This window comes from Trematosphaeria pertusa (genome assembly GCF_010094035.1).
Source record: "Trematosphaeria pertusa strain CBS 122368 unplaced genomic scaffold BU26scaffold_3, whole genome shotgun sequence".
Taxonomy (NCBI): domain Eukaryota; kingdom Fungi; phylum Ascomycota; class Dothideomycetes; order Pleosporales; family Trematosphaeriaceae; genus Trematosphaeria; species Trematosphaeria pertusa.
Genome location: NW_022987214.1, coordinates 3,216,125 through 3,239,793, shown reverse-complemented (window position 1 = coordinate 3,239,793; position 23,669 = coordinate 3,216,125). Strand labels below are relative to the sequence as shown.

The window sequence follows — 23,669 nt, the reverse complement described above, 5'->3', positions numbered from 1 at the left end:
AGCGTGTTCGAAGCAGAGTACCATGGCAATAACCGCATGGATAAAAGGGAAAATTAAGGAGCGCCACTTGCAACGCCAGCATTTGGAGAGCTCTACAAGTGGCAGCAGTTACCCAAGAGCGGTAAAGGGAGCATGTGGCAATGTAGGCGGATGCCTAGAATTCTCGGTGCTAGATCGTGACGAGATTTGCAATTGGATAACCTCGCTATCGAGCAATGCGTGCTTGCAATGGGAGCGGAAGCAAACCAGCCTGAGACAGGAAGGGCAACTATGGATAGGGAAGCAGCCTGGGCACCCGGCACTAACGCTAAACGAATTTGAAGTCCGCTCACCGGGTATGCTACCGCATCACCCATGCTACGCCATGTGAAATTCTTGGATCCGAGTTATTTTAAATGTATATATAACTCTAAAGCTGCAAAGATTTCATCAATCGAATAGTACGCATCGGTGGTTTAGTGGGTGAGTGAAGTTATCTCTCACCTCAACCGAATATTCACTAACAGTTACCCAGTAAAATTAGCCGTTGCCATCACAGTTTCGGCTAGCCCCGGGTTCGATTCCCGGCCGATGCAAAATATCTTTTTGCCTTTTACGCTCTTCTTCCTCCGGGATGTCGAAGCAGGGCGGGTGTAGGTGTTTATGCTGGCTTTCTTTTTGTTGTGCGGCTGCAACGAGACTACGGCACAGGTCGAGGGCATGGGAGAACCCTAAGGGAAAATTGGCTGGGGCTAGAACTATATTGCACAACGAGTAAGGAGAGTAAGGCAACGAAGCTTGTGGCATGCGAACGGTTTGCACTTGGCAGGTCTCTATATATTCACGAAGGACAGCTCGTGCAATCGAAAGTTTGAGGACCGGCGCTGAGAGAGTTACGTCACGTCAACGAACCAGCTCCAATAGAACGAAACAGACTCTGACTTGCACAGTGCGTATCAAGGCCATGCTTCTACTTAATCTCTAGACCCGCAACGCTGAGACCTGGAGTAGTAACACCAATACAAGGCTGCAGCGATGGATATTGGTATGTGCGATTAAGAAACATGCAAGAGGTGGAGCGCCATGCTAGGATTTGGGATGGGCGACGGGCAAACAGTGAACTGGTCGGGGAATTATACTGAGCCCACATCCAGAGCTTAGCGCACTAGGACTGGGACAGGACCCGAATGGTCTTCAAGAGGAAGAATACTTAACGAGATCATACTGAGTGGACTGCATCAGTGCGGTCGGTCTCCGGGCATTGCACACCTTGCAATATGCTCCAGATGTCCCAAACGTCGAACGAACGCCTCCACGAGAATCTTGCAGACTGGGATTCCATCTCCGGTCAGTTTCCCTCTAGTTGGTATGACCCGCACGCCATCTTTTACTCCGCACTAACACTGCAGTTTAGGCATCTGCATATACCGTAGCATCAGTACGAGTCGAGTATCCACCACTGAATATTGTAACTTCCCACCCTAGGATAGGTTAGCTCTGTGGCTAGCGCGGAAAGAACTTCACCTTCAGCTAACATGTCCCCTTCGCGGCACTCAAATAGCGTCATCATCCAAAAGCAGGAAAGTACTCCGTCCAGTCGACCGTCCGATAGACCCCCGCCGGCACGGCCCTAAGCCCCACCAGCATCTCGACGCATAGGTACGCGCGCACGACAATATACAGCGTTGTGCCGACCCCGAGTACCCAGTCGGCATATTTGGGCCCCGGATGCCTCTCCAGATAGTCCGTCAGCGCCAGTATCGGCATCGGCGCCGCCATGCAGAAGACACTAGCGGCTCTCCACAGCCACCTCTCCGCCGCGCTCGGAAAAGAAAAATTCCACCCTATCATATGCACCGCGCCGAACGGCACGAAGACTAGCAGTGACAGCAGCCACGTGATGTAGCCGTTAGCATAGGGGCTCTGCAGGAGGTGTGTGCGTCCGACGTCTTTCAGCGAGTCGTGATGGCGCCCACCCTCATGAGCGTTAGGCGGACGGAGAACAACGGGCCTGTTGACATCGAACGGTTTCTGCCAGAACGAGGCATACGTTACGAGGGCGCAGAAGACGATTCCCAGGGTGAACAGCTCCAACGTCGTAATGGGAAGCTGGTCTATGGCCCGCGCGAGCAGCTGCGCAATGAAATATGTGACTTGCAGCAGGGCGATAAATTTGGTGAACCAATTTGCCTTGCTGCGGTCGTCGATGTCTTCATCTTCGAGTTCCGGCGCTTCGATGATGCCATCCCGGATTAGCTCAATCAGGACCAGCGAGTCGATGCGTATCCGGTGCATTTGATCGGTCTGGATAACATAGCCGCCCATCTCGAGGAAATAGTAATGCTTGAGGCTCCATCGGCGCTTGGACACCGGATGGCGGAGCTTGTACTATGAATGAATAAGTCTTTATTTGCTTTTACGGAGGCTCTGCACCTGCGATTAAGTCATTGACGTACCTTTCGTTTGAACATATTCACGACGCGGAAATCCTCCAATGCATTAGTCGCCGTCCACTCGGGAGCAACGATACAGAATAACATGTACCCGATCTTTCGCCTAAAGGTCTTCCATGGGGAATCGCTTAGTGCTGGTAAATTTGGATGGACTGCGCTCCAGGTACACAGGAAGATGGTTGCAAAGCAGCTCCAAAGGAGGCCCACTGTACCGCGTCCACCGGGCTCCGTCGTCCATCCGACCTTCTCGGCAGTCGAGTTCATCCTGGAAACGGAACGAAAGCAAAATGCGTGTGCGTAAGCAATGTGCAACAAGTATGGCACTTTCGCGACTTAAGAGCCGGCGGCTAGGCTGCCAGCCGCAGCCAGCACTGCCATGCTGGCGGCCGCTCTCAGCCTTGTGGCGCCAACACGGACTCGCTTAGCGAAAAGAAGAAAAGAAGACGGAACGGCCGCTCTTGCGGTAGACTATTCTCCGGACTTAGGGGCTCGCCGTCTAAATAAGTAAGATTGCTCGGACAGCTAACTATACGTTCTATTGTAAGTACCTGTGAAGGCCTCTAGGGTAGCAGTTACGCACGTCGCTGCGTCCGGACGATCCCGCACCGAGAGAGTCCCGGGGTGGAAGCAATAGAGCGAAAGGTAAGTCTCGCAAAGAATGCAGACTGCTTCGGTGACTGAAGATGTTCAATGATAGCGACGGATGCTTTCAGGGGCAAAGCCTACGAATTTGACCCTGTCTAGATCCAACATACAACTCCATTGCAAACCGTGGGTATGATGATAGCGCTCTAGAATCGTCTCTAATCGCGGCGTATAATAGAACAACAAGAGACTGAACTTGAGCAGCCTCAGCTCTGCCGATCCTTCCAACTATTCTTGCTGAGACATATGCGTTGGAAGGTTGTAACCAGTGTAATCGATATGTACAAACGCTCGGTCAACATATGGAACACTCTCTGCTCATCATTAGCGTTGTCTCCCACCAGATCCCGAGGCGTGTCATCAAAACTTACCAAGAACATATTGCAATGACTCGCCCAAATCATGACTATCTCTAAGATTGATGTTTTCATCAACGACAATGTCCACCTCCACGTTCAGCTTATCTCCCGCGTGATATGCTTCAATCCCCTGTATCTGTTTGATAGTTTTCGCGAAGCGCATAGTCAGATAGAGCAGGATGTTTCGTTCGTCGGCTGTGGAAGCGGCGCCCGTGAGATTGCGAATGTGCGTTGCCGAAGTGCGGGACCAGTTTAGGATTACGAAAAGCGAGAGCAGGATGCCGCCGAGGGGATCAAGCCACCATATTTGAGCGTAGTATCCGACTGGCTACTGTTAGGAATCGGACTTGTGCGATCGTTGGTAAAGGACGTCATACTTAGAGGGAATATGATGCTGAAGATGTTGAAAACAACGTCGGTCTGCGCATCCTGCGCGAGTGCCTGGACGCTGGAGTTTCGAATGAGGCGGCACCACAGCCAGCAAAGACCTTTGATGACGACGGTCGAAGCCATGATGGCAACGGCAGGGATCGTGAGCTGCACTACTGTGTAATCTGTTCCGGTCAAGCGGGAGAAACCCTCGATGGAGACCTGGAAGAACGAGGTTATCATGACAACCGAGAAGACCAGGACGCCGATAGGTTCGAGACGCCGCCTCCCAACTGGATAGGCGTACCGATCTTGCCTGGCGATCATCCACGAGGTGAACCACACGATCGCCGTGCTGAGGAAGTCGAGCGCAGCGTCTACCAAACTCGCGATTACCGAGAGCGACGACGTCATGATGGTGACGATAATTTTCAAAATTAGGAGCACTGTATTAGCGGCCATATTGACGTAAAGCGCGAGCTTCACAATAGGACTCTCGGTGTCTTCATCTTCCTCGGGTACCCAGTCCGGCATGTCCTTCCTCGGAGACTCGATGTCTTCTTCCTCATCACCTGGAAGCAATGGCGTTGTCTCCTCGGGCACTTTGTACAGATTCTTGGGCGTCCGCTTGAGCTTGACCTGCGAACCGTTGCTCCCTTGTGTAGTGCCGCTGACCGGAGTGCTGGTCGGGTCGGTGTAGCCGCCGGGAGTGAGGAGAGTAGGGGTAGTGCCACTGGAATGAGACTCCTCATTGATGGTCGATGGAATGTCTACTTGCCCTGACCCCACGGTGCTGTACTCTTGGATCAAGTTGTGGGGGAGCGAGGAGTCGAGAATGCGGTCGATGTACATGTAGTGCTGGATCAGGAAGTTGTTGCGCTCGTAGTACTTTCGTCTGCACCCAGTCAGTGCTTGCGCGAGGCTGGACGGAGTAGAGGATAAACTTGCATGGGCTTCTTCATCTGCTTGAGCTCCACGTCCGGCTTGAAGTACCTCTCCCTGGCCAAACTGTAAACGATGCAAAGCTTCGCGCCCATGCAGCACTCACCACTTGTACCTCGGATTCGAGTTCCCAATCAACCGCTGGCTTCTCATCTGCGGCGTATGCAATGCGTGCGCGCCCATGCTCATCCTTCGCTCGGCGTCCTTGTCATAGGACATCATAAGCCCATGCCGGAGGCTTTCGATGTCATCTTCGCTGTCGGATGTGCTCCCCCGGCGCTCGGGACGCAGAGTTGACGGACGGCGTGCAAGGAGTAAGTTGGGCAGGTTCTGGCCTCGCGTTGACAGTGCACTCGACTCGCCGGCTAGTGGAAGAAAGCCCTTGAAGCTTGCGATGCGCGGAAAACTCGAATTTCGTGGGATGCTCGAGCCTTTGGCGGGCGACGACGAGAGCTCGGTCATAGTCGACTGATGTCGTATGACAACGCGGGGCTCAGGCGCTGCGGATGAAATGCAGAGGTTGAAATGCAGAGAATGAAGAAACTGAGGACGCAGGTGTTGCTCACATGGCGGCGGCGGTGAGGGCCGGTGGAAGACTCTTGAGCAGATTCCGCCGAGCGTCTGCTTTTTCTTGGGCCGGGGATCGTCGTCATTTGATGCCCGCGGCCCGCTAATCCTTGCCTAAGAACGCGCCGCACGGCCAAAGCTCCCTCGCTACGCTGCATCCGGGGTCGTAGCCGAACCAACCTCGTCGATGCAGCACCTGAGTTGTCGGTCGTACAGTCGATCTATTCATTTTCAGTCGTGTATACGGACGCGTGTGGTGTTGCTACTATCTTGAGTTCGAGGTACCAACGCCGTTCTACGGCAGCATCCGCAACGCCGCCATGGGTTCCCCCGGACGCAGTGTGAACTCCAGCATGTTTCACGTTTCTTCTCATCACACTCTGCATCTCACTAGCACCAGTGGCAGAATGCTCAAAGTAGACAGCACTACCGCAGACACCGAAATGGGCCCGTCGGATCCCCGTTTGACCCACTATGGGGTAGGTTCTTGTGAATCAGTTGCGGGACAGGTGCATAGGAAGTGTCGCCGATGATGCCTGTTCAGCCTTCTTAGTGCATGCTGCTGCAAGGCCCGTGATGCGTATGCAGTTCGCTAGGCGCTCGCGGAAATTCTCTTTTGCGAAGCCAACATGCTCGTGCAGGACGCATAGATTGGCACGCCTTGTTCTCCATCAAGTGGAAGCCCGCCCAGCCAGAGTTCTGCTGTTGACAAGCATCGACAATCCAGTGAAGACATGAACATTCTTAGCTAGCCGCTTCCGACAAGCCTTCAAACCATACACCAAATGCTCGTGGAAGAGTTGATCAACCCATCCTGATCCACGAAATGCCGTTTTTCCGAGCCTAGGTAGTGTTCGTGTCGTAGGCTCTGAGCAAGCATCATGTCGAACACGCAATCCGGATGAAGACTGCGAAGTCGTTCCATCAGCCTGTTGAATGATGCTGACGACGGTAGAGTCTCGTAGGCAGTATTAATCAGCTCGATTCTAGGTTCGGGGAACCAACCCCAAGCGTTTGCATGGCTGAAGATGGCAGAATAATGACGTTGCGAAGTTGCTGTACGGAGTACTTATCGGCGAAAATGTATAGATTCAGAAGAGAAGATATCATGCTTTCATAGTCTGAGAGCCATTTCTCGTTGTTGAAGTATATTGTTGGTTTCCTCGTTGCGTCCTTTTATCGTCTCGTCGTAAAAATTGTCGCTAGCCTGACTGCGTTGATCGTCAAAGGGGACAGGCTGGGAGGGATGGCCACCACTGTCCGCCATTACGGTGTCACTCTCGTTGCCGTTTCCACCCTCATATCCACCAAGACCACCTCCACCCTGTCCATCGGGGCGTCGTGGTTTCGAAACTAGTGGACCGATTGATTGAAATTTCGCAGGCGTAAAGCTACTAGTGGCTATTTGATTTGAGTGGATCTGCGAGTACATTCACTGGAGAAAGATTCGGAACGTGCCCACCGATACTCCAGGCAGGTCGATCGCACGTTCATCAGCCTCTTTGAAGTCTCCTTCGAAAGCACCATAAAAATACGAGGATATCGCGCAAAAGATATCCTTATGTACTGAAAAAGGAGTTGCAGGGTCACCAACTCGGAGAGTGACAAGATCGGAGCTCAAGACCTGTTTTGCGTAAGCCCACCAAACAGGCGATGTTCTTGAAAGGGTAGAGATGTACAAGAAGTTTGGTATATTCCTCGCTCTCACCTGGGCTTAAGCCGCAGGATCAACCGACGCCATTGATATCCAAAGGTATTCGAGCGACTGTGACGATTCTTATTTAAGGGAACACCTTAATCGACCTGGGGCGGCCTTCAGAGGCTGGGACAGGTAGCCACGAAAGCTCGGACTTATGTGAAGATCCTGACCAAATCCGCACAAGGGATTAATCCGGTCGTTCTGTAGAGCGCGATATCTAACATGGATGGTAGAGGTAGGCAGCGCGACGGGAGAAGTCCGGAGGTCGAAAGGAGAGCACGTGATACAAAGCTAGGCCTAGAGAGGATAGCTGGCTTGGCGCACACATCCCGTAAGCGAACCCAGGAAATTGTGGCTAGCCTCAAGGAACTCCATCGCAACGACAACACCATCGACATCTCGACAGCACGACACACCGTCACGATGCCGGTACGCGCTCGCCAGCCTTTCTAATTACTTTCATAATTTGCAGTAGACTGACAGTCCGCAGAGCCACAAGTCCTTCCGCACCAAGCAAAAGCTTGCCAAAGCTCAAAAGCAGAACCGCCCAATCCCCCAGTGGATCCGCCTGCGAACCGGCAACACCATCAGGTACGGCGTTTCTTCACTTCCCGCACGATAGCACGATGTAAATTAGGATATATGGAATTGCAATGGGCCTGACAATGAATTCCAGGTACAACGCCAAGCGACGACACTGGCGCAAGACCCGCATCGGCATCTAAACATCCCACTCACCCTCTCCTCTCTCGATTCTCGATCTCAAACTTCTTCACCTCAAATGAACGGTACAGGAGTGGATTTCACGATGGCAGGCGAGCGGATGGTGCTCAAGGCGGGGTGGTGATGGATGCATTTCATGATGAGGGGTGGCGGATCACGAATACCACGCACTCACTCTGGCGCTTGGGGTCTGAAAATTCTACGGCTTAGGCAGTGAATACAATGCACTTGCTGGTCTAAACAATTCAACGAGCGGATAGTGATTGAATGTGCATTCTGTATGCTCGCTATGGTCCCAGGCAACGGGTTGATGGAGGCAGACTGCTCGTAAAGCTGAATGATGAGGCTACTTCTTCGCCGTCCATTCCGCGCCAATTTCTCGCTCATCGACGCCGACACACCCGTCCTTAACTTGTAGGTTTCCACAACCCACAGTATGACCCCTCAACGCCGACGTTCACCTGCCAGCCCATAACAAGCGCCTCCAGAGCCACTCGGAGGGTCCCGCTATCTTCCACTCCTCACTTGGAATTTGGGCCTCTCGCTCAAATCCACCACCAAACACTTCTCCTCACTTTTTCCTGCAGTCTCAAACAAGCTCACCGCGCCCTTCTCGATCTTGATCACCGTACTACTCCCCGCATAGCACACCCCCTTCTCAACCCCACACCGATTCGCCAGCACCACAAACGTAGTGCCCTCTTTCTCTCTTGACCCCTCCACCAGCGGCTGAAATCTCTCAACCCAGTACGCTACCGTGGCTACGTCCGCCTGCCCTGGCTCCACCATCAGTTCCTCAGGACTCAGGTGACATAGCCATGCCATAGATACGCAGATCAAGGGCGTTTGGTGAGCCAGCGCCGTGTTGGCGAATTCGTAGTCGGTCCAGGGCGCGAGGAATTGGTAGGGATTGATGTCCATGCAGATTCCAAGAGTTACGGGACCGAGCGAGCCAAGGGGGCCGGCGTAGAAGCGTTGGGGGCCTTCGGACGCCCAAGTCTCGTCTGTATAGTAGAGGAAGGATTTGCGGTAGTTGATAAGGATGGCGCCGGCGGGGGAGATGGTTACGGTGCTGTTGTATTGCGTTTTCGGGTCGGTGGTGGTGAGTTCCGGATAACCGACCGTGACATGACAGCGGTAGTGCATAGCTACTTGAATGGCCCATTGTGTGGTTATACCGGAGGTGGTGGGCTCGAGGTAGGGCTGGATTTCTTCGAGTGAATGGAAGTTGTAGCCTGGGCATGGTTAGCATGGGACCGGAACGCTCTGATCCTAAGTTTTGTAAATGTATAAGGCTACTGCCTGGGATCGCGGGCGATAAGCTTTCTTATAATAGACCCCTCGTATAAGGCTAGTTGTCAATTAGGGGTCGTGGTAACCCAGACTTCTTGGATGCGAGTGCAGGTGACCGTTCCTTCCGTGCTCTTTTTCTCAAAGGTCTCAAAAAGTAAAGATTCAGTCCCAACAAAGAATGAGTATACTTACCAGAAAATGCCATCTCGGGTAGAACAAGCCAATCCAGGTCCACAGGAATGCTGGTCTTCTGTAGGAGCTCATCTGCCCTTCGGATATTCTCCTGCACCTTGCCCACCTCCGGGGCGAACTGGAGTAGTGCAATCTTCATCTTAGGGTTCTAACCGGCTTACGCGACCGCATGTCAGACCCGCGCTTATAGTCGATTGGAGGGGTGTTGGGTTCGTGTACCGCGACTGGGTTGCTTGCGCCGAAGCACGCGTGCGCGGGAAATCCAAACAAAGGGACCGACGAAGCGAAAGTCTCGGAGGCTTCACCTCGCAAGCAGTTTATAAAAGCGAAGTGACAGCCCGATAGCCAGCGCCCAGCGTGTGCGAGTGGACTGAAGTTAAGACTTTCCCAAACGGGTCAAGATCGTTTCAGAAGGAACGGGCCAATCACAAGTAGCGATAATTAAGCTTAACTGGAACAAGCTATGACGCTATGGCACCTTTCTCGCCGACTTCTCACGCTTCGTCCTGACACCCGTCAACCGTCGAACGATGACTCTTCGGATCCGGTAGCGGCCTGAAAGACCCAATGGCAGGCAGGCGGCTCATTGATGCCGCAAAGCTCTTCAATGCCTCCAAATCCATCGCCCAGCAACACATCAAGCTCCGCTCGCAGCAGCTCGACGTCTACAGCAAGACGTCCACCCTCGCAAAGGCTGCCAAGAGCCAGACAGACCGTATAACGCTTACGGTTGAAGCCGCCCGCGCCCTTTCGAAGCGATTGAACGAAGACCTTCCCCAGTATGCGCAAGCCGCTGCCCAACGAGCGACCGACACTCAAAATGCCGATCATCCGATCAAAGAGACGGCGAGGGAAGAGAGGCCACGGGAGGATACCAAAGGAGGATTGAAACAAGATCATCACTACGATCAGTCGCGCCAGAACACAAAAGCCGAGCCGCCGGCTGAGGAGGAGCTGGACGTGCAGCAAGAGAAGGCTAAACGCAGGCCGCTGCCAGACGGAACGATACCGTCCGCTGGGTTGGCATTAGAGGGTGATTCGAAGGGCCAGGATACATTTTCGGAGAGACCGGCATCGGAGCCGCCGAAGCAGCCGTTGGCCGAGACACAGCAGGGTGAGGGTCAGAAAAAAGAGGAGGGCTTGAAGCCTGTGGAGTCCAAGGCTTCAACGATACCGATGCCTGGTCAGCCAGCGGGGACCTTTAAAGCGTGGAGATTCCAGCCCGAGCCGCAAGTCATTCCTTCTCATACAAACGAACCGCACCGACCCGACGTACCTCCGCAAGTACAGAAGCTCCAAGAAGGACACGACAGGGATGTCTTCTATACGAGATCGGTTGAGTCGAAGCCACCGCCGCCATCAGCGCCTCGGGAGCAGATACCAAGGATTAGCGAGGACGCGCAGGAGAGTGACGATCACGTCCCAGATCAGCAGTTGAATCCGGATGTGTACTATGCTGCCCCTGAGCCAGGTCAGGAGCAAATTCAGAAAGAGGAACTTCCACATCAAGTCGCTGTTCCTGAGCAGGATGCGCTACCCGAGGGCATGAATACAGACGTCTTCCGGACAAAGCGTGTAGCGAAAATGCTCATGGGAAATCCGTACAAGCAGAAAGACCACCTCGAATTGAAGGGTGCCGCGGGGACACCATATGATCATACCAGAACCGCAGCGGGCCATGATCAAGATACGTTCAACGTCCGCCGAGGTGAGCAGACCAAGCCTTCTGCACCTGAGCCGGCCGTCCAAGAAGCTCAATCCGCCACCACCGAGAAGGAGATGCACGACTTTGCGTCTCAATTAGCGAAGGGTGCCGACAGTGCACCTTCGTCAGTGTCTGAGGTACGTCCAATCTCCACCTCATCAGCCCTGAAGCATGCTGATATGCTGACAGCCAGCCCGTAGATGCCCGGAGAAATGAGCACCGAAACACCCAAAGTACCTTATGCACTACGCGAATCGAGAGTACCATCTTCACGCTTCGGGAGATTATGGCAATATGCCGGCTTAGGTACCAGCATGGCGCTTGGAGCCGTGGGTGAGAGCCTTCGACGGGTGACTGGAAGTGCAGCAGCAACGGGAGGTTCACTGATGCTCAGTCCTGGTAACATGGAGGTCCTTGTAGCGAAGCTGTCGCGCATGCGAGGCGCTGCTCTGAAGCTCGGCCAAATTATAAGCTTTCAGGGTAAGTTCAGGAGTCTCAGTGTGCCTGTTAATCTCTAAATCGCTCCAGATATCAAGATGCTGCCTCCGGCGATACATGAAGTTCTGCAACGGGTACAGGATAGCGCGGATTACATGCCCGCTTCTCAGCGCAACAAAGTCCTTACGAGCAATCTCGGGCCCGATTGGCGGGAGTTGTTCGATTCGTTTGAAGACATCCCGATCGCAGCAGCATCCATCGGACAAGTGCACAAGGCCATTCTTCGGTCCACAAAACAGCCCGTAGCTGTCAAAGTCCAATATCCTGGTGTCGCAAATTCGATCGACTCTGACTTGAACAACCTGTCCGTCCTACTTACGGCATCGCGCCTATTACCAAAGGGTCTCTTTCTCGACAAGACGATCGCAAACGCTCGTATTGAACTCGGCTGGGAATGCGACTACATTCGGGAAGCGGAATGCCAGACGCGCTTCCGAGATCTTCTCGCCGACGAAACAGACGTCTTCACCGTACCGAAAGTCATTCCTGAAGCCAGCGGCCGCGAAGTCCTCACAGCAGAACTCGTCACGGGAATCGGCGTCGCAAAGCTACCATCGCTAAGCCAAAACCAGCGCGACTGGATAGGCACCCAGCTCTTGCGCCTTTCTTTGCGGGAGATCGTTGAGTTCAAGTTCATGCAGACAGACCCGAACTGGACAAACTTCCTCTACAACGAAGAAGGGAAAAGAATCGAGTTGCTAGACTTCGGCGCGTCCCGCGACTACCCAGACGAGTTCGTAGACCCGTACATCAACATTCTCATCGCAGCCTCCAAAAACAACAAATCCACCATCCGCGAGCTCTCCATCCAACTCGGCTACCTCACAGGGGCAGAATCACAAACCATGCTCGACGCGCACATTGATTCTGTCCTTACCCTCGCCGAACCCTTCAAAGAGTCCGGTCCTGAGATCTACGATTTCAGAGACCAAACGATTACAGATCGTGTGCGTAGTTTGATACCGGTTATGGTGCGGGAGAGACTGGCGCCACCGCCCGAAGAGACCTATAGTCTGCACCGCAAGCTGAGCGGGGCGTTTTTGCTATGTGCAAGATTGGGGAGTAGGGTGCCGTGTAAAGAATTGTTTGAACGAGCCGTTCAAGTGTATAACAAAGGCGGCAAGATGGCTTGAGCGACTGGAATGTAAGCTTAGTCTGTATATTACTGTACATACCTCTCTGCATGTCACCACTGCATTACATTCCGATCCTCCTGCCCCAGGGAAACGGGCGGAATGCAACCAACCCCACGTGCCAGTCCGCATGATTCTCGTCAACTGCTGCTTTCATTATTCTGCAATCATAACTTCTCTTCGCCTAAAGCCGCAATCTCACTTTTCTTTGTTTTCCGCATCCGCTACGCGAGCACTCGTCTACGCACTTTCATGTCTCAAAGCCCGTCCCCGCAATGGCGTCCACACCCCTTCAGTCCCTCACCACTGCGCTTCTCCGCCTCTTCCTCCCACCCTGCTGCAACGCGCCGCCAGAACTCAGCCCACAATCGCAGAGTCAGCATCGGACGAGACCTCTCAAACCGAGCACTATCTATACCCAATACGAACGCCGACTATTTCTAAGACCCATTATGCCGCCAACCACACGGAGACAAAGTCGCTTGGGAAGTGTGGGGGCTGTCTTGGTTTCGGAGCTGTTGAGAAGAGAGGGGGTTGGTGAGAAGGAGGATGTAGGATTGGATGTCTCGCCGCCAATGCCAGCTGGCCCTGCTTTTCCTGATGGTGACGTGATGAAGGAGATCGGGGAGGTGGACGTGCGTGTGGGAAACTTAGGGGACTCCTCGCCGATAGAGAATATAAGACCAGTTAAGGTAGACAGTCCTGCGGAACTTCGGTGGGAGAAAGAAGGAGAAGAGGAAGGAGGTATTGAGATTAAGAGCTCGGGACATCCGCATGAGCAGGAGATTATTGAGGGGTTGCATCGGAGAGAGAGTGAGGACGAAGGTACGTTTACCCACTATTACCCTCCGACTCCGTCGCCCAGTGCCACTGAAGCAAAGCCTTCTGCAGGATGGCTGATGCGAATCTGGTTCTAGGAATCGATCTTACCGAGGGAGTGTTCCACATAGGTGACGACGAGGACAAGAACGAGCACAGAGAAGACGCAGAAGAGAACGAGGAAGAAGAGGAAGAAAGCGAAGAAGAGCACGGCGATGAAGCAGACGAGCAGGAGGAGCCAGCCGCAGAGCCGCACATATTCCAAGAAAACGACATGCCTCCACCGTCCACAATCCCAACACAGTCCTCCACCTCTCGCCCAAACCCTTGGACCCAGCCCACCGACACCACCCAACCCACCGCAATGCCCTCCCCCACCACCGCCCTCGCCCTCGACGCGATCCTCCAGTCATACCTCCCCCGCGCCCCCTACCGAGTCAAGTACCGCTGCGCCAACATCAGCCCACGCCAACGCATCAACAAGAAGGGCCAACTGGTCGTGGTGATGGATCGATGGGGCCGGATTCCCGCGTGCGAGGCCGAGTTTTATCTGAGAGAGAATGAGCCGCTTAGGTGTAAGGAGTGTGGCAGTTGGGGCGTGTATAAGGTGAGGACGACGAGGATGGTGCAGTTTGAAGCGCGGTAGTTTAGAGAGTGTCGAGGGATTGGAGAGGAAAGGGCTATTGTATGACATGGAAAATGGCGTTGGAGAGGAGACACACACACATGCGAACATGTCTTGCTGTCATATTACTCTAAGCTTTTATTTTCAATGCAGAAGTGGTATTCACGTGTGCATGGAGTTATTTCCGTCTTTAGCACGATGCATGCTGTAGGAACTCAGTGGCTCACCCATGGATTGTGGACATATTCCTGTAGGATATAGCCTTTGTGAAAGCTGCCTGTGTCTGTGCACCATCGACAATGCCGCATTAGACTGGAGCAACAACACCCACAGAATGTTCTTAACCTACTTATACCAATCAACGCTCAGCCCCCGTAGTCCCTAGGCGAACAATAGAGCCATGTTGTCGTGCAAAGCTTAGCCCCAGTTTGGTCCACGGACGAAAGCTCCTTAGTTGCGGCTCGATAGTCTGTCGGTTTTGAAGTAGTTTAGACTGGATGATAGCCCGTTGCAGGCGGCCATTAGTTGCGTGAATTGTGAACAATATGCCTGGGTGCACAAGCTCGAGTGCTGGTCTTCTCGCTAGCAGTTTGATGCCTGCGTTATCAACATTTCCCAAGCTCTTCACGCGGATACTCACATGAATGCGTGCTGATATCCAACGCGCATGCCGGCCCTCGACCTGGCGTCTGCCAGACTCCTGACGACATGGCTATCGGGAACACCGTCAATACGCTTCTACCATGCGACGGTGGAGCAAGGAGCCTCCTATCACGCCGCTGCCCGCCAAGAATCGCACCGAACGCCCAAATGCAGCCTAGTGCGGTCCAGGATGCACATTGCGCTTGCATCCGCCCGCCGGGCAGATCACGCCGTTGCCCAAGGTGCAAACCTTGGAACCGACTAACCTCATTGGGCCGCACAATTCGAGGTGAAGTGGAGAAGTGATACAAGAATGCGGTGCGACACCGTCTCCCGAGATCACTTCTCCGCTTCTCACATCATCATTTCCATAACGTTGCCGAGATCACACTGCAACCATGCCGACAGAGAGCGCTCTCGGCAAGACAATGACGGTGGAGTCCAAAGCCTCTGCCCGCGCAGGAACGACCGGAGATGTCGACGCGAAGAAGCTGGAGGAAATGGGTTACGAGCAGGCCATGAAGAGGAGGTTCTCCGTCTGGTCTGTCCTCGGGGTGGGCTTCTCGCTCACGAATTCCTGGTGGGCTGTATCCACTGCAATGAGTCTGTTACCCCAGCTTTTCCTTCAAGACGTGTTTCGCTAACTGGAGTCTCAGTTACCGGCATCAACTCTGGAGGCCCTGTCTTACTGGTCTACGGAACTATCCTCCTTTTCGTCGTGTCCATCGGCATTGCTTCCTCGCTTTCGGAACTCGTCAGTGCTCTACCGAACGCTGCAGGGCAGTCGTTCTGGGCTCGCGAGCTAGCGCCGAAGAAGTATAGCAACATAGCTTCGTATCTCGCAGGCTGGTTTGCGTGGGCTGGGTCGCTCTTCGCGTGCGCAAGCGTGGCTTTGACCGTCGGATACGCGCTTGTGGCGTGCTATGAACTGACTCATCCCGATTTGTATGTTGCCTCAGATCTGTTCAGACTCAAGCACTCCGGGGCTAACTCCGTACCAGTCAGTCCAAAACATGGCACGTCTTCTTAGCATACCAATGCGTGAATGGCTTCAGTGCCATCTTCAACTGTTACGGAAAAGTCCTCCCAACAGTGGCCACCGTGTCGCTGTACACGACACTCATTTCGTTTGTCGTGATCCTCATCACCGTCCCAGCGGAAGCGCCTACTCATAGAGGCGCTCATTTCGTGTTCAACACGTTCCTGAACAAGACCGGCTGGTCGCAGAATGGGATCGCTTTTATCGTCGGTCTGATCGTATGTTCTCCACCTTCCGTCTTCGCATTGAGGGTCCTGACTGACTTCACCGAAGAATACGAACTGGGGCTTCAGCTGTCTCGACACAGCGGTCCATCTTGCAGAAGAGGTGCCTCAGCCTGAAAAGAACGTCCCCATCGCTATCATGGGCACCGTGTTCATTGGATTCGTGACCTCATTTGCCTTCATCATCAGTATGATGTTCAGCCTTCTCGATCTCGATTCCGTATCCGCAGGCCTGGCACCAGTCCTTAACCTTTTCTATGGTGCGTTGGGGAACAAGGCTGGAGCGATCGTGTTGGAGGCACTCGTCATTGCAACTGGCGTCGGCTGTCAGATAGCGTGTACGTATGGCACCGGATGCAACCATTGGTCCCTCGTCGAAGCGAATGGCTTGCACGCAAACTGTCGTCTTAAATGCCCTACGATGAGTACCTTCGAATCTCTTGAGACCAAGTCTGACTTCGTATCTAGGTCAGACCTGGCAGTCGCGCCTCTGCTGGTCGTTCTCTCGTGATCGCGGACTGCCACTCCATCGGTTTTGGGTCAAGATCCACCCGACGTTGGATGTGCCATTGAATGCGCACGCATTCGGCTGCGTTATCGTTGCAATCCTCGGGTGTCTCTATCTGGCTTCGTACGCCGCGATCAACAGGTTGATTTCCCGCCTCTTAACAAGCGTGTCGAAGCTGACTCGGAAATCGCAGCATTATCACAGGATGCATTGTGCTGCCGTACGTCTCGTACGCGATACCCGTCATCTGCCTCCTCATGAGAGGTCGTGCGAATCTCCGGCCTGGGCCGTTTTGGTTGGGCAAGCACGGATACATCGCCAATTTCACGCTGCTCGGTTGGACGCTCTTCTGTGTGGTCATGGTGAGTTTTTGGTGGAAACACGATAAAGGCTGATCGCTGACATACCAACAGTACTCATTCCCCGCGTACATGCCTGCGGCTGCGGGTTCAATGAACTATGTCTCAGCCTGTTACGGCATCCTGGTCTTGCTCTTCACGGTAGACTGGTTCGTTCGGGCTCGGAAGGAGTACCGTGGGCAGACCCTCGAGCATGGCGAGGGAATGCATTCCACTGTCGGTCTTTGAGCTTTGCTGCGATCGTCCAATGCATGGCTTTCGCTAGTCGCAGGCCATGGCGCTAAAGTATAGCTCTCAAGCACGCCTATATTTGGCCTACTGCTTGCTGTGGGATTTTCAATCCCCTGATCGATGTGATCTAGTGGCTTCTAGCCAACAGCTTTTCAGTTTTGGAGTTCAAAATCTCGCACCAGGGAGTGCTATTAAACCATGCAAGTCGCACTATCAAAAGGTCCCTGCCAAAATGGCTCAAGCCTGGCTAAAATCCGCCAATGGTAAAGAGCCGTGAGCACCATACTCTCGAAGAAGTACCTGGGCCACCTGGACTAATACGAAGCTCGAAGCTCGAAGCTCGAAGAGCGGGTTCTCGAGCAGGGCAAGGACCGCGGCTAACCTACCTGGGAGCAGCTGGAGAGATTCGGCAAGGAGAAAGGCGTTGGTCTTGCGCTTACAGATTATTTCTAGGATCTCTGCAATGATCTGTGTATGCGAAGTGGACAGCTCACGGATCCGAAATCCGAGACTGAGCGTTGAAGGTGGGGAAGCTCGACGTCTATGAGATTGAGACGACGGCTGCAAGATCGCTGGAGAGCCTTAAGCTATCCAGGACAGCGCGGATGCCTGGAAACGCAAATTCCAGTCACGGACATTGTTCACGAAAGACAATATGAGTTGAGCTGACTAAGTTCGCGGCTCACTAAGAAGCGAAGCAGCGAACATTAGGCTCGTTTAGGCTCAGGCGGTGCCCAAAACTCCGCCATCTGTTGTAATCAGTCAGCACTAAAAGCGGCCCAGGACTGACAACTCACCTCACATATTTAAGTGTAAAGCAGCAATTTCCTGTTACACAGCCCATTTCATGAGAGTACCGCCTACCTTTCTTTCTCTACACCTTTGGCTAAAAATTCCCACTTTCTTGCATCCGTTCGTATCCATACTCGCGAGCTACAATGTCTCCTCTCCCCATCATAGTGTGCGGGAAGAACCCCGAAATCGCAAAATTGGTCCGCAAAAATCTACTCCCGGAATACGAAGGTACCCCCAGCCCCCTCTAGTTCGCACCTCTTTCCCCTCCACGTGACTTTCACCTCCCAGGGGCCCTAACTCCCATCACCAGTCATCCACATCTGCCTCGACGCCTCCTCAGGCGCCGCCGAAATTCCCCTCGTACTGTCAGGCAAAACGCCTCCCAATGGCTCCACCAACCTGGGCAGCCAAAACTACTCCTCCGTGCCTGTCGCCATAGCCACCGGCGGCGGCTTCGACGACGAGCAATTCAAGTCCATGCAGGACGCGTGCAAGGGCGTTGAAGGGATCCAGGAAGTGCCGTGGCTGAGGCCAGATAAGAGTATGCCGAGGCCGGGTCAGACGGCAGTCAATCAGTCACCGCAGATGGCGGAGGGTGAGGATTTTGCGAGGGAGACGGCGCAGAGGGTTAAGGAGGCTTTGGGGAAGCTGAAGTTGGGGGAGGGTGGTCAGACGGGCGTGTTTTTGTTCTGAGTGCAGACGAAGGTGATGAGCCGAGTGGGCTGTCTGTAACTGCTCTGGAGTAGTGGAAGCCTCAAGCGGTATTGTTATTAGGGCTGTGAAAGTCTTCAGGATGGAATTCAATTCGTCGGATCCATCAACTGCTGACCAGCCAACTTCAACGCAGGCTTGAAGTTCGTCGTCACATCGTCTCTGGCCATCTGAACGTTGACCATTTTCAGTCCCTTCCCGTTCCGGAAATTCTCACCCTGCAAGACTTCCATCAGTTCCCCCCATGTGCCCACATCATGCGTCTCTACATCGTAGCTCCCATCATTGGGCGCACCCATCATCTGCGGCGCCATCAGATACCGCCACCTCGCAACATCATTATACTCCGCATCCAGTCCATGTATCAGCCTTTCAAACGTATACCCATCATTATTGATGATGAAGATATACGCATCGAGCTTGTATCGGATGATCGTGCTGAGCTCTTGGGCTGTCGCCTGGAAGCTGCCGTCACCTTCGAAGAAGATGGTGCGACCGCCTGTTCCAAGTTCTTTTTGGGCGAGAGCAATACCTTGGGTGGCAGGGAGCATGTGCCCGACTGATAGCCAGATAGCGGAATTAATGAGCTTGGTGTTCGGTGGGAGGACGAAGTCGCGGCCGCCGACGAGGGGTGTGCCGTTTGCGCAGACGATGATATCATTTGGGCGGAAGAACGATGATATGCGGAGATAGAAGGTGTCCTGATCGATGGGCGCTGATGGATCGACAGGAGGCAGAGATTTTGCTAAGTCTCGCACAGTGGGCAACGAGGATGCCTTCAATGGCTTGGGTAATTTCGATGCATCGAGTCGGTCGAGCAGCCTCCGCAAAAAGCCCTTCACATGTAGGGCATGCACTTTGGTGACGCCTAGTTCGATGGAATTTCGGCGAAATGCAACGGTTATGTCTTTCCTTGGGACAGCAGACCATCCTTGAGTGTTCGTGTCGCTCAGTAGAGGGCCGAAGAGCAATGCCAAGTCCGCGGTATTTGTATAAGGCGTAAAGTCTAGAGAACCATATTTTCCCGCATGAATGCCATGATAGTTGGGTAGCGAGCCGTTAATTATGCCGCCTCCGAAAGTAAGTCCGAAAGTGGGGAAGCCAGTGATCCGTACGAATTCATTAACTTCGTCAACGATCTGGTCTGACGCTGCGAGTCCGTCAACGAGGATGAAAGGCTGTTTCGAGGTGTATATGCGCTGCAAGACAGCGTCTACGACTCTATCCTCAAGCTCATTTGGGTTGGTCGGAACGCGGACATCCAGTGGGGTTGCCAGTGCTTCGTCTGACATTTGGGCTCCAACCATGTCGCTTGGAAGCTCAAGATAAACGGGCCGAGAAAGCCGAACACATGCTTGCAAGGTATTGTCAATAAGAGCTGGAGCAGTTCCGGGTTCGAAGAGTGAGGCTTGGGCAACAGTGAAGCGCTTGTAGATGTCGGCGTACACACGCAAGTCATTCTCCCCCAACGAATGATGCACTAATGCTTTGGTTCGGTATGCTTTCCTTGCAGCACATCCCACGATGTGGACCTAGAAGTGCGAACGGTTAGCGAAACTTCGGTCCGACCTCCAGTTGTCCTCCCGAAGTGCTGAAGTATCCAATGTTACTTGGTCTAGAAAAGCGGCCTCAAGACGCACCACAGGGCTATACTCGGCATAAGAACCAGCGACGGCGTTCAGAGCACTCAATTCGCCAACACCATAAGTGGTGAAAAGTGCTGCAAGGCCACGAATCCTTCCATAGCCGTCTGCAGCATAACCGGCGTTCAGTTCGTTGCAATTACCAATCCATCGAAGCCCTGATGGCTCCAGAGAGTCAAGGGCCCGTAGTGTATAGTCACCGGGTACACCCTTCTGCATAGTCAGGGGAAGAAAACAACATGGATAGCTAGGGGACATACGTGCACCGAGCCCACGCCAAGTTGGCGGAGACGAGTAAATAAGTATTGAGCTAGGCTCACCGTTCTTCGACTCATACCGGAAGACACTGTATGCGGGTGACAAAGCGCTCTGGGGAGGAAAGCGGCGCGAGTGGAGTACAAATGCGAGTGATAGCATGCTGACAAAGCAGCCCAACCGGCGTCAGGTCGGCATCAGAGCTCGGGTAGCATTCCGTGAGTGCGCTAGAAGCTGTCTTCTCGATGGAGCGGGATACCTAGAATTACCATCGCGGGAGCATACGGAAAAGGTGCTGTGCCGTGAACAGCCCAGGCGATTTCTGCTCTCACATAGTCCGCCATACCCGTTTCAGGTTAGCGCTTCTGCATCTCAACCTCATCCGGAGCCACCGCGCTCTTGTCACCAACGTCATCGCTTCCATCTCACATCGCGCTCAGTCCACACATGCATACTCGCCGTTTCAATAGCGTGTCGGCGTATTGTTCGGGATGATGCGTGGCACCGTACCCACGGGCCGCAAGCGACTTGAAACGCATAACGTCGACGCTCGTGTCTGCGACCGACAGCCTCAACCTCGCGCACCGTGGAACCAACGATGACCTTCCACGGATTCGCAGCAAGCCCATCAGCCAGAAGCCAGCAAAGTTGTTCAGCCATCAAACACGTCCCTTTAGCCCTGAATCTCCCCGGAAGTCAACCAAATTTCCTTCCCGGTCAGCTATCCAGTCACATTTCTTGGCGTCTCAGCCCCACGTTTTAGGACATCGTCTTTTCCCCAGTCCCATCGCATTTCATGAAAGGATACCTCAGGATCGTTCGACCTAAGTCTCGCGTAACGTTTGAGGCGTCGATGACCCACACCCCCACGCATCTCTATTCGCCGGAGCCGCACACCCATCACCCAGGAACCCTATCGTAGGGCAAATGTGATCGCCCATCATTGCTTCCCCTCTCCGAAACTGCGTGTGTAACCCTTATCACGGTCAATGCATTACGACGTCGTGGCCACGATTCCATGGATACACGTCGATTCGGAAAACTTAACATCCACCTGCTAACGTCTGGTCTAGAAGAATATGTACCTGACCCAGGCAACTTTCTGACGCCTCTTGAGGTTACGAAGTTGTTCGAACCACACACTCTGAGATGCAGCTAGAAGGGTAGGTTGAGTGTTGAGGCAGCTGGCCATGAGATAAGATTCATTCGTTCCGCATCGCAACACACTCTTTTCGACATTCCTTACCATTCGTTATACCCATTGAGAGTTGATCTCTCTTGTCCACTCTCTTAATGCCTTAATACCTCACGCAGACTACACGGAGTTGATCTTCGCCGAACCTCGCTACCGTAATAGCCACCATGGCAGAAACACTCGCGTTCTCTCCACTATCGCTTAACCTTCCTAATTCTCGTATGAGCGTGGATTTCTCGTCGTTCGCTACCACTCAACTGAACTCTTACAATGGCGCCGCTCAGACGAACAGAGTACAGCCACAACCACCTGTTTACGGTACGGTGGCACGTCGACCCGTGGCTAAACCACTGCCACTACCGAAGCTTGAAGAAGAGGTCTCACCGCTCACTTCGGGGCCTTCCCGTCAATCGTCAAGGAAATGGCTCTGGACTAGAGCCAGCACGACCCGCGGAGAACGATCTGAGTCACCGGTTACTACACTCTCAAGGACGAACTCTAGCGCTTCCACAGGTTCATCCGCGTCGAATTCGTCGACGGTCGTATCTTCGGTTTTCTCAAATGCACCCTCTATCTCCACCGCACGCACATCACACTCTTCAATGCGTTACGCCAATTCTCTCGAATCCTGTCCGGAAGAAGCCGCGGGCCTCTCATCTCTGCCGCTATCGTTGCTCGAGCATATTTTGGAGTACGTTCTCTGCGTGCCATTAACAGTGTCCATTGGGCCGCAAAACACGGATAACCGGCACATGCAATATCGCTACCACCGTGCCGGCTTGGACTACATGGACATCCAGCTCATCCTTAAGCATCCCGTCTTCATGGTCTCCCACCGCTTTCGCGAAGTTGCGCTAGACGTATTCTATCGGAAGTGCGACTTCGTCATCGACCTTCAGAGGATCTATCACACCAGAGTCGCCTCCACCATGAATGACAATCTGAAGAGGCACCAGAAGTTTTGGATCAACGACCCGCCAAAGATGGTGAGGGAAACCCTTCGGAATGTTTCAAAATTGCATCTTCGCCTGCCGGTTCCATGCAGCGAGGCCAACGCTCATCGCGGCCGGGAGGAGGACAGTTGGATGGACGGCAGTGATGGCCAAGGTGGTGGGGGCTGGAGGATCAAGAGCCTGAAGAGGGAGCAGGAAGACGCGGTGGAGATTCAGAAATGTCTAGAGGCCATCATGAAGCTCGTCATGACCGACCTAGAGACAGACCAAAGTGCACGGGGTCGGCCCGGCACACTCAGCAGAACCGGTTCGTTCCGCCGGATGGGGAGCTTGCAAAGGTCGAGAAGCAAGAGCCGGGAGCGTCAATCGCAAGGTCACGGAGCAAGCACACCGGATTCCGACGACAACGACGGAAAGCGGAAACCGCTGAAGCGATTGGAGGTCGATCTCGTGAAGCGAAACTCCTACGTCATGGTTCTGCCAGCAGAGACGCTGGGATTGATCAAGATCTTGCGCTCAGTCCCAGTGACAGGCTTCACGAAGTACTTCTTCGAGCTTGAAGAACAGAAGATGCTTTGGGCAACGAAATACAGGAAGAGGTGGCAAGGCTTCGAGCCAGATGGGACGAGGCTCCTCGCCGGTATGCTCCAGGCTCCTTTCCCCCAATAAAGACAGAATACTGACTGCGCGTAGACTTGCAAGGCCTCGCCGTCGCCGCGCGTCCTATCGAACCAATTCGCACTCCGACCGAGTTCAAGTTCGTCAATGTGGGTAAAGGCGGAAAGCTGCAGCTCGCAGAATACGCCATCCCTAGGACGCCCATCGCCCTCGACAGACCCAACACCGCGGAGAAGAACTTGCCCAACGCACCGCCTCTGCCCGCGAATGCCACCGTACGCCGTAAGCCTGGGACTTGGCCTTGGAAGAAGTCTCATAAGCGCAACGACAGCTTCGCGCATGTAATAGAAGAAGGTATGGATGTGCTGGGTTCAAGTGGGACGTCAACATCAGGGCGCAATCAGCCACCCACCGTTGATGAACTCAGAAAGATTGCAGAGGATATCAGGAATGGGCTGTATTAATGGGCTGGCTTACATCTTGGAAGTGCTTGGT

General features: G+C 53.6%; 11 protein-coding genes and 1 pseudogene across 12 annotated transcripts; 8 read left to right on the top strand and 4 right to left on the bottom strand.

The window, feature by feature from the left end:
- Positions 1–444: 444 nt before the first annotated feature.
- BU26DRAFT_t14 lies at positions 445–575 on the top strand (annotated as a pseudogene). The gene has a single exon. The product of its transcript is annotated as a tRNA-OTHER (tRNA).
- Positions 576–1,031: 456 nt separating this feature from the next.
- On the top strand, positions 1,032–1,632 carry BU26DRAFT_516236 (uncharacterized protein). Its single transcript, XM_033828276.1, has one exon. The coding sequence runs from the start codon at positions 1,257–1,259 to the stop codon at positions 1,410–1,412; it is 156 nt and encodes a 51-aa protein (XP_033688990.1). The 5' UTR covers positions 1,032–1,256; the 3' UTR covers positions 1,413–1,632.
- Positions 1,338–3,059, bottom strand: BU26DRAFT_232987 (uncharacterized protein). Its single transcript, XM_033820902.1, has 2 exons — positions 2,436–3,059; positions 1,338–2,367 (listed from the first exon to the last, which is right to left on the bottom strand). The coding sequence occupies exons 1-2, from the start codon at positions 2,694–2,696 to the stop codon at positions 1,546–1,548; spliced, it is 1,083 nt and encodes a 360-aa protein (XP_033688989.1). The 5' UTR covers positions 2,697–3,059; the 3' UTR covers positions 1,338–1,545.
- On the bottom strand, positions 2,931–5,389 carry BU26DRAFT_548320 (uncharacterized protein). The gene is made up of 5 exons (XM_033831931.1): positions 4,854–5,389; positions 4,754–4,804; positions 3,814–4,700; positions 3,449–3,760; positions 2,931–3,391 (listed from the first exon to the last, which is right to left on the bottom strand). The coding sequence occupies exons 1-5, from the start codon at positions 5,207–5,209 to the stop codon at positions 3,306–3,308; spliced, it is 1,692 nt and encodes a 563-aa protein (XP_033688988.1). The 5' UTR covers positions 5,210–5,389; the 3' UTR covers positions 2,931–3,305.
- A 1,846-nt stretch (positions 5,390–7,235) lies between these two features.
- On the top strand, positions 7,236–8,102 carry BU26DRAFT_548319 (uncharacterized protein; the record flags this gene model as incomplete). Its single annotated transcript, XM_033831930.1, has 3 exons — positions 7,236–7,442; positions 7,504–7,604; positions 7,690–8,102. The coding sequence occupies 3 exons, from the start codon at positions 7,236–7,238 to the stop codon at positions 7,736–7,738; spliced, it is 357 nt and encodes a 118-aa protein (XP_033688987.1). The 3' UTR covers positions 7,739–8,102.
- A 141-nt stretch (positions 8,103–8,243) lies between these two features.
- Positions 8,244–9,360, bottom strand: BU26DRAFT_602001 (carbon-nitrogen hydrolase; the record flags this gene model as incomplete). Its single annotated transcript, XM_033835311.1, has 2 exons — positions 8,244–8,971; positions 9,222–9,360. 2 exons carry the CDS (start codon positions 9,358–9,360, stop codon positions 8,244–8,246), a joined length of 867 nt encoding a protein of 288 aa, XP_033688986.1.
- Positions 9,361–9,788: 428 nt separating this feature from the next.
- Positions 9,789–12,557, top strand: BU26DRAFT_561243 (ubiquinone biosynthesis protein-like protein coq-8; the record flags this gene model as incomplete). The annotated part of the gene is made up of 3 exons (XM_033832895.1): positions 9,789–11,063; positions 11,127–11,406; positions 11,455–12,557. 3 exons carry the CDS (start codon positions 9,789–9,791, stop codon positions 12,555–12,557), a joined length of 2,658 nt encoding a protein of 885 aa, XP_033688985.1.
- Positions 12,558–13,449: 892 nt separating this feature from the next.
- BU26DRAFT_561242 (uncharacterized protein) lies at positions 13,450–14,022 on the top strand (the record flags this gene model as incomplete). The annotated part of the gene is made up of 1 exon (XM_033832894.1): positions 13,450–14,022. The coding sequence occupies one exon, from the start codon at positions 13,450–13,452 to the stop codon at positions 14,020–14,022; it is 573 nt and encodes a 190-aa protein (XP_033688984.1).
- Positions 14,023–15,071: 1,049 nt separating this feature from the next.
- Positions 15,072–17,001, top strand: BU26DRAFT_420252 (amino acid transporter; the record flags this gene model as incomplete). Its single annotated transcript, XM_033823353.1, has 7 exons — positions 15,072–15,246; positions 15,300–15,588; positions 15,645–15,900; positions 15,956–16,244; positions 16,375–16,555; positions 16,608–16,776; positions 16,828–17,001. 7 exons carry the CDS (start codon positions 15,072–15,074, stop codon positions 16,999–17,001), a joined length of 1,533 nt encoding a protein of 510 aa, XP_033688983.1.
- Positions 17,002–17,803: 802 nt separating this feature from the next.
- BU26DRAFT_601999 (uncharacterized protein) lies at positions 17,804–18,681 on the top strand. Its single transcript, XM_033835310.1, has 2 exons — positions 17,804–18,027; positions 18,110–18,681. The coding sequence occupies exons 1-2, from the start codon at positions 17,943–17,945 to the stop codon at positions 18,490–18,492; spliced, it is 468 nt and encodes a 155-aa protein (XP_033688982.1). The 5' UTR covers positions 17,804–17,942; the 3' UTR covers positions 18,493–18,681.
- Positions 18,546–20,689, bottom strand: BU26DRAFT_232917 (pyruvate decarboxylase). Its single transcript, XM_033820901.1, has 3 exons — positions 20,414–20,689; positions 20,151–20,363; positions 18,546–20,042 (listed from the first exon to the last, which is right to left on the bottom strand). Exons 1-3 carry the CDS (start codon positions 20,486–20,488, stop codon positions 18,600–18,602), a joined length of 1,731 nt encoding a protein of 576 aa, XP_033688981.1. The 5' UTR covers positions 20,489–20,689; the 3' UTR covers positions 18,546–18,599.
- Positions 20,690–21,770: 1,081 nt separating this feature from the next.
- BU26DRAFT_561238 (uncharacterized protein) lies at positions 21,771–23,638 on the top strand (the record flags this gene model as incomplete). Its single annotated transcript, XM_033832893.1, has 2 exons — positions 21,771–23,196; positions 23,250–23,638. The coding sequence occupies 2 exons, from the start codon at positions 21,771–21,773 to the stop codon at positions 23,636–23,638; spliced, it is 1,815 nt and encodes a 604-aa protein (XP_033688980.1).
- Positions 23,639–23,669: the final 31 nt, after the last annotated feature.

What these genes read in the sequence shown, in the direction of transcription:
- BU26DRAFT_516236 (XM_033828276.1), top strand. Translation starts at nt 1,257, where the DNA reads ATGCTCCAGATGTCCCAAACGTCGAACGAACGCCTCCACGAGAATCTT.
- BU26DRAFT_232987 (XM_033820902.1), bottom strand. Translation starts at nt 2,696, where the DNA reads ATGAACTCGACTGCCGAGAAGGTCGGATGGACGACGGAGCCCGGTGGA. An exon ending in TGAATATGTTCAAACGAAAG is followed by an intron (nt 2,368 to 2,435) that starts GTACGTCAATGA and finishes ATTCATTCATAG; the next exon opens with TACAAGCTCCGCCATCCGGT.
- BU26DRAFT_548320 (XM_033831931.1), bottom strand. Translation starts at nt 5,209, where the DNA reads ATGACCGAGCTCTCGTCGTCGCCCGCCAAAGGCTCGAGCATCCCACGA. An exon ending in TCGAATCCGAGGTACAAGTG is followed by an intron (nt 4,805 to 4,853) that starts GTGAGTGCTGCA and finishes CAGTTTGGCCAG; the next exon opens with GGAGAGGTACTTCAAGCCGG. An exon ending in GTCATTGCAATATGTTCTTG is followed by an intron (nt 3,392 to 3,448) that starts GTAAGTTTTGAT and finishes AATGATGAGCAG; the next exon opens with AGAGTGTTCCATATGTTGAC.
- BU26DRAFT_601999 (XM_033835310.1), top strand. Translation starts at nt 17,943, where the DNA reads ATGTCTCCTCTCCCCATCATAGTGTGCGGGAAGAACCCCGAAATCGCA. An exon ending in TCTACTCCCGGAATACGAAG is followed by an intron (nt 18,028 to 18,109) that starts GTACCCCCAGCC and finishes TCCCATCACCAG; the next exon opens with TCATCCACATCTGCCTCGAC.
- BU26DRAFT_232917 (XM_033820901.1), bottom strand. Translation starts at nt 20,488, where the DNA reads ATGAGTCGAAGAACGGTGAGCCTAGCTCAATACTTATTTACTCGTCTC. An exon ending in TTGGCGTGGGCTCGGTGCAC is followed by an intron (nt 20,364 to 20,413) that starts GTATGTCCCCTA and finishes ACTATGCAGAAG; the next exon opens with GGTGTACCCGGTGACTATAC. An exon ending in ATGCCGAGTATAGCCCTGTG is followed by an intron (nt 20,043 to 20,150) that starts GTGCGTCTTGAG and finishes TCGCACTTCTAG; the next exon opens with GTCCACATCGTGGGATGTGC.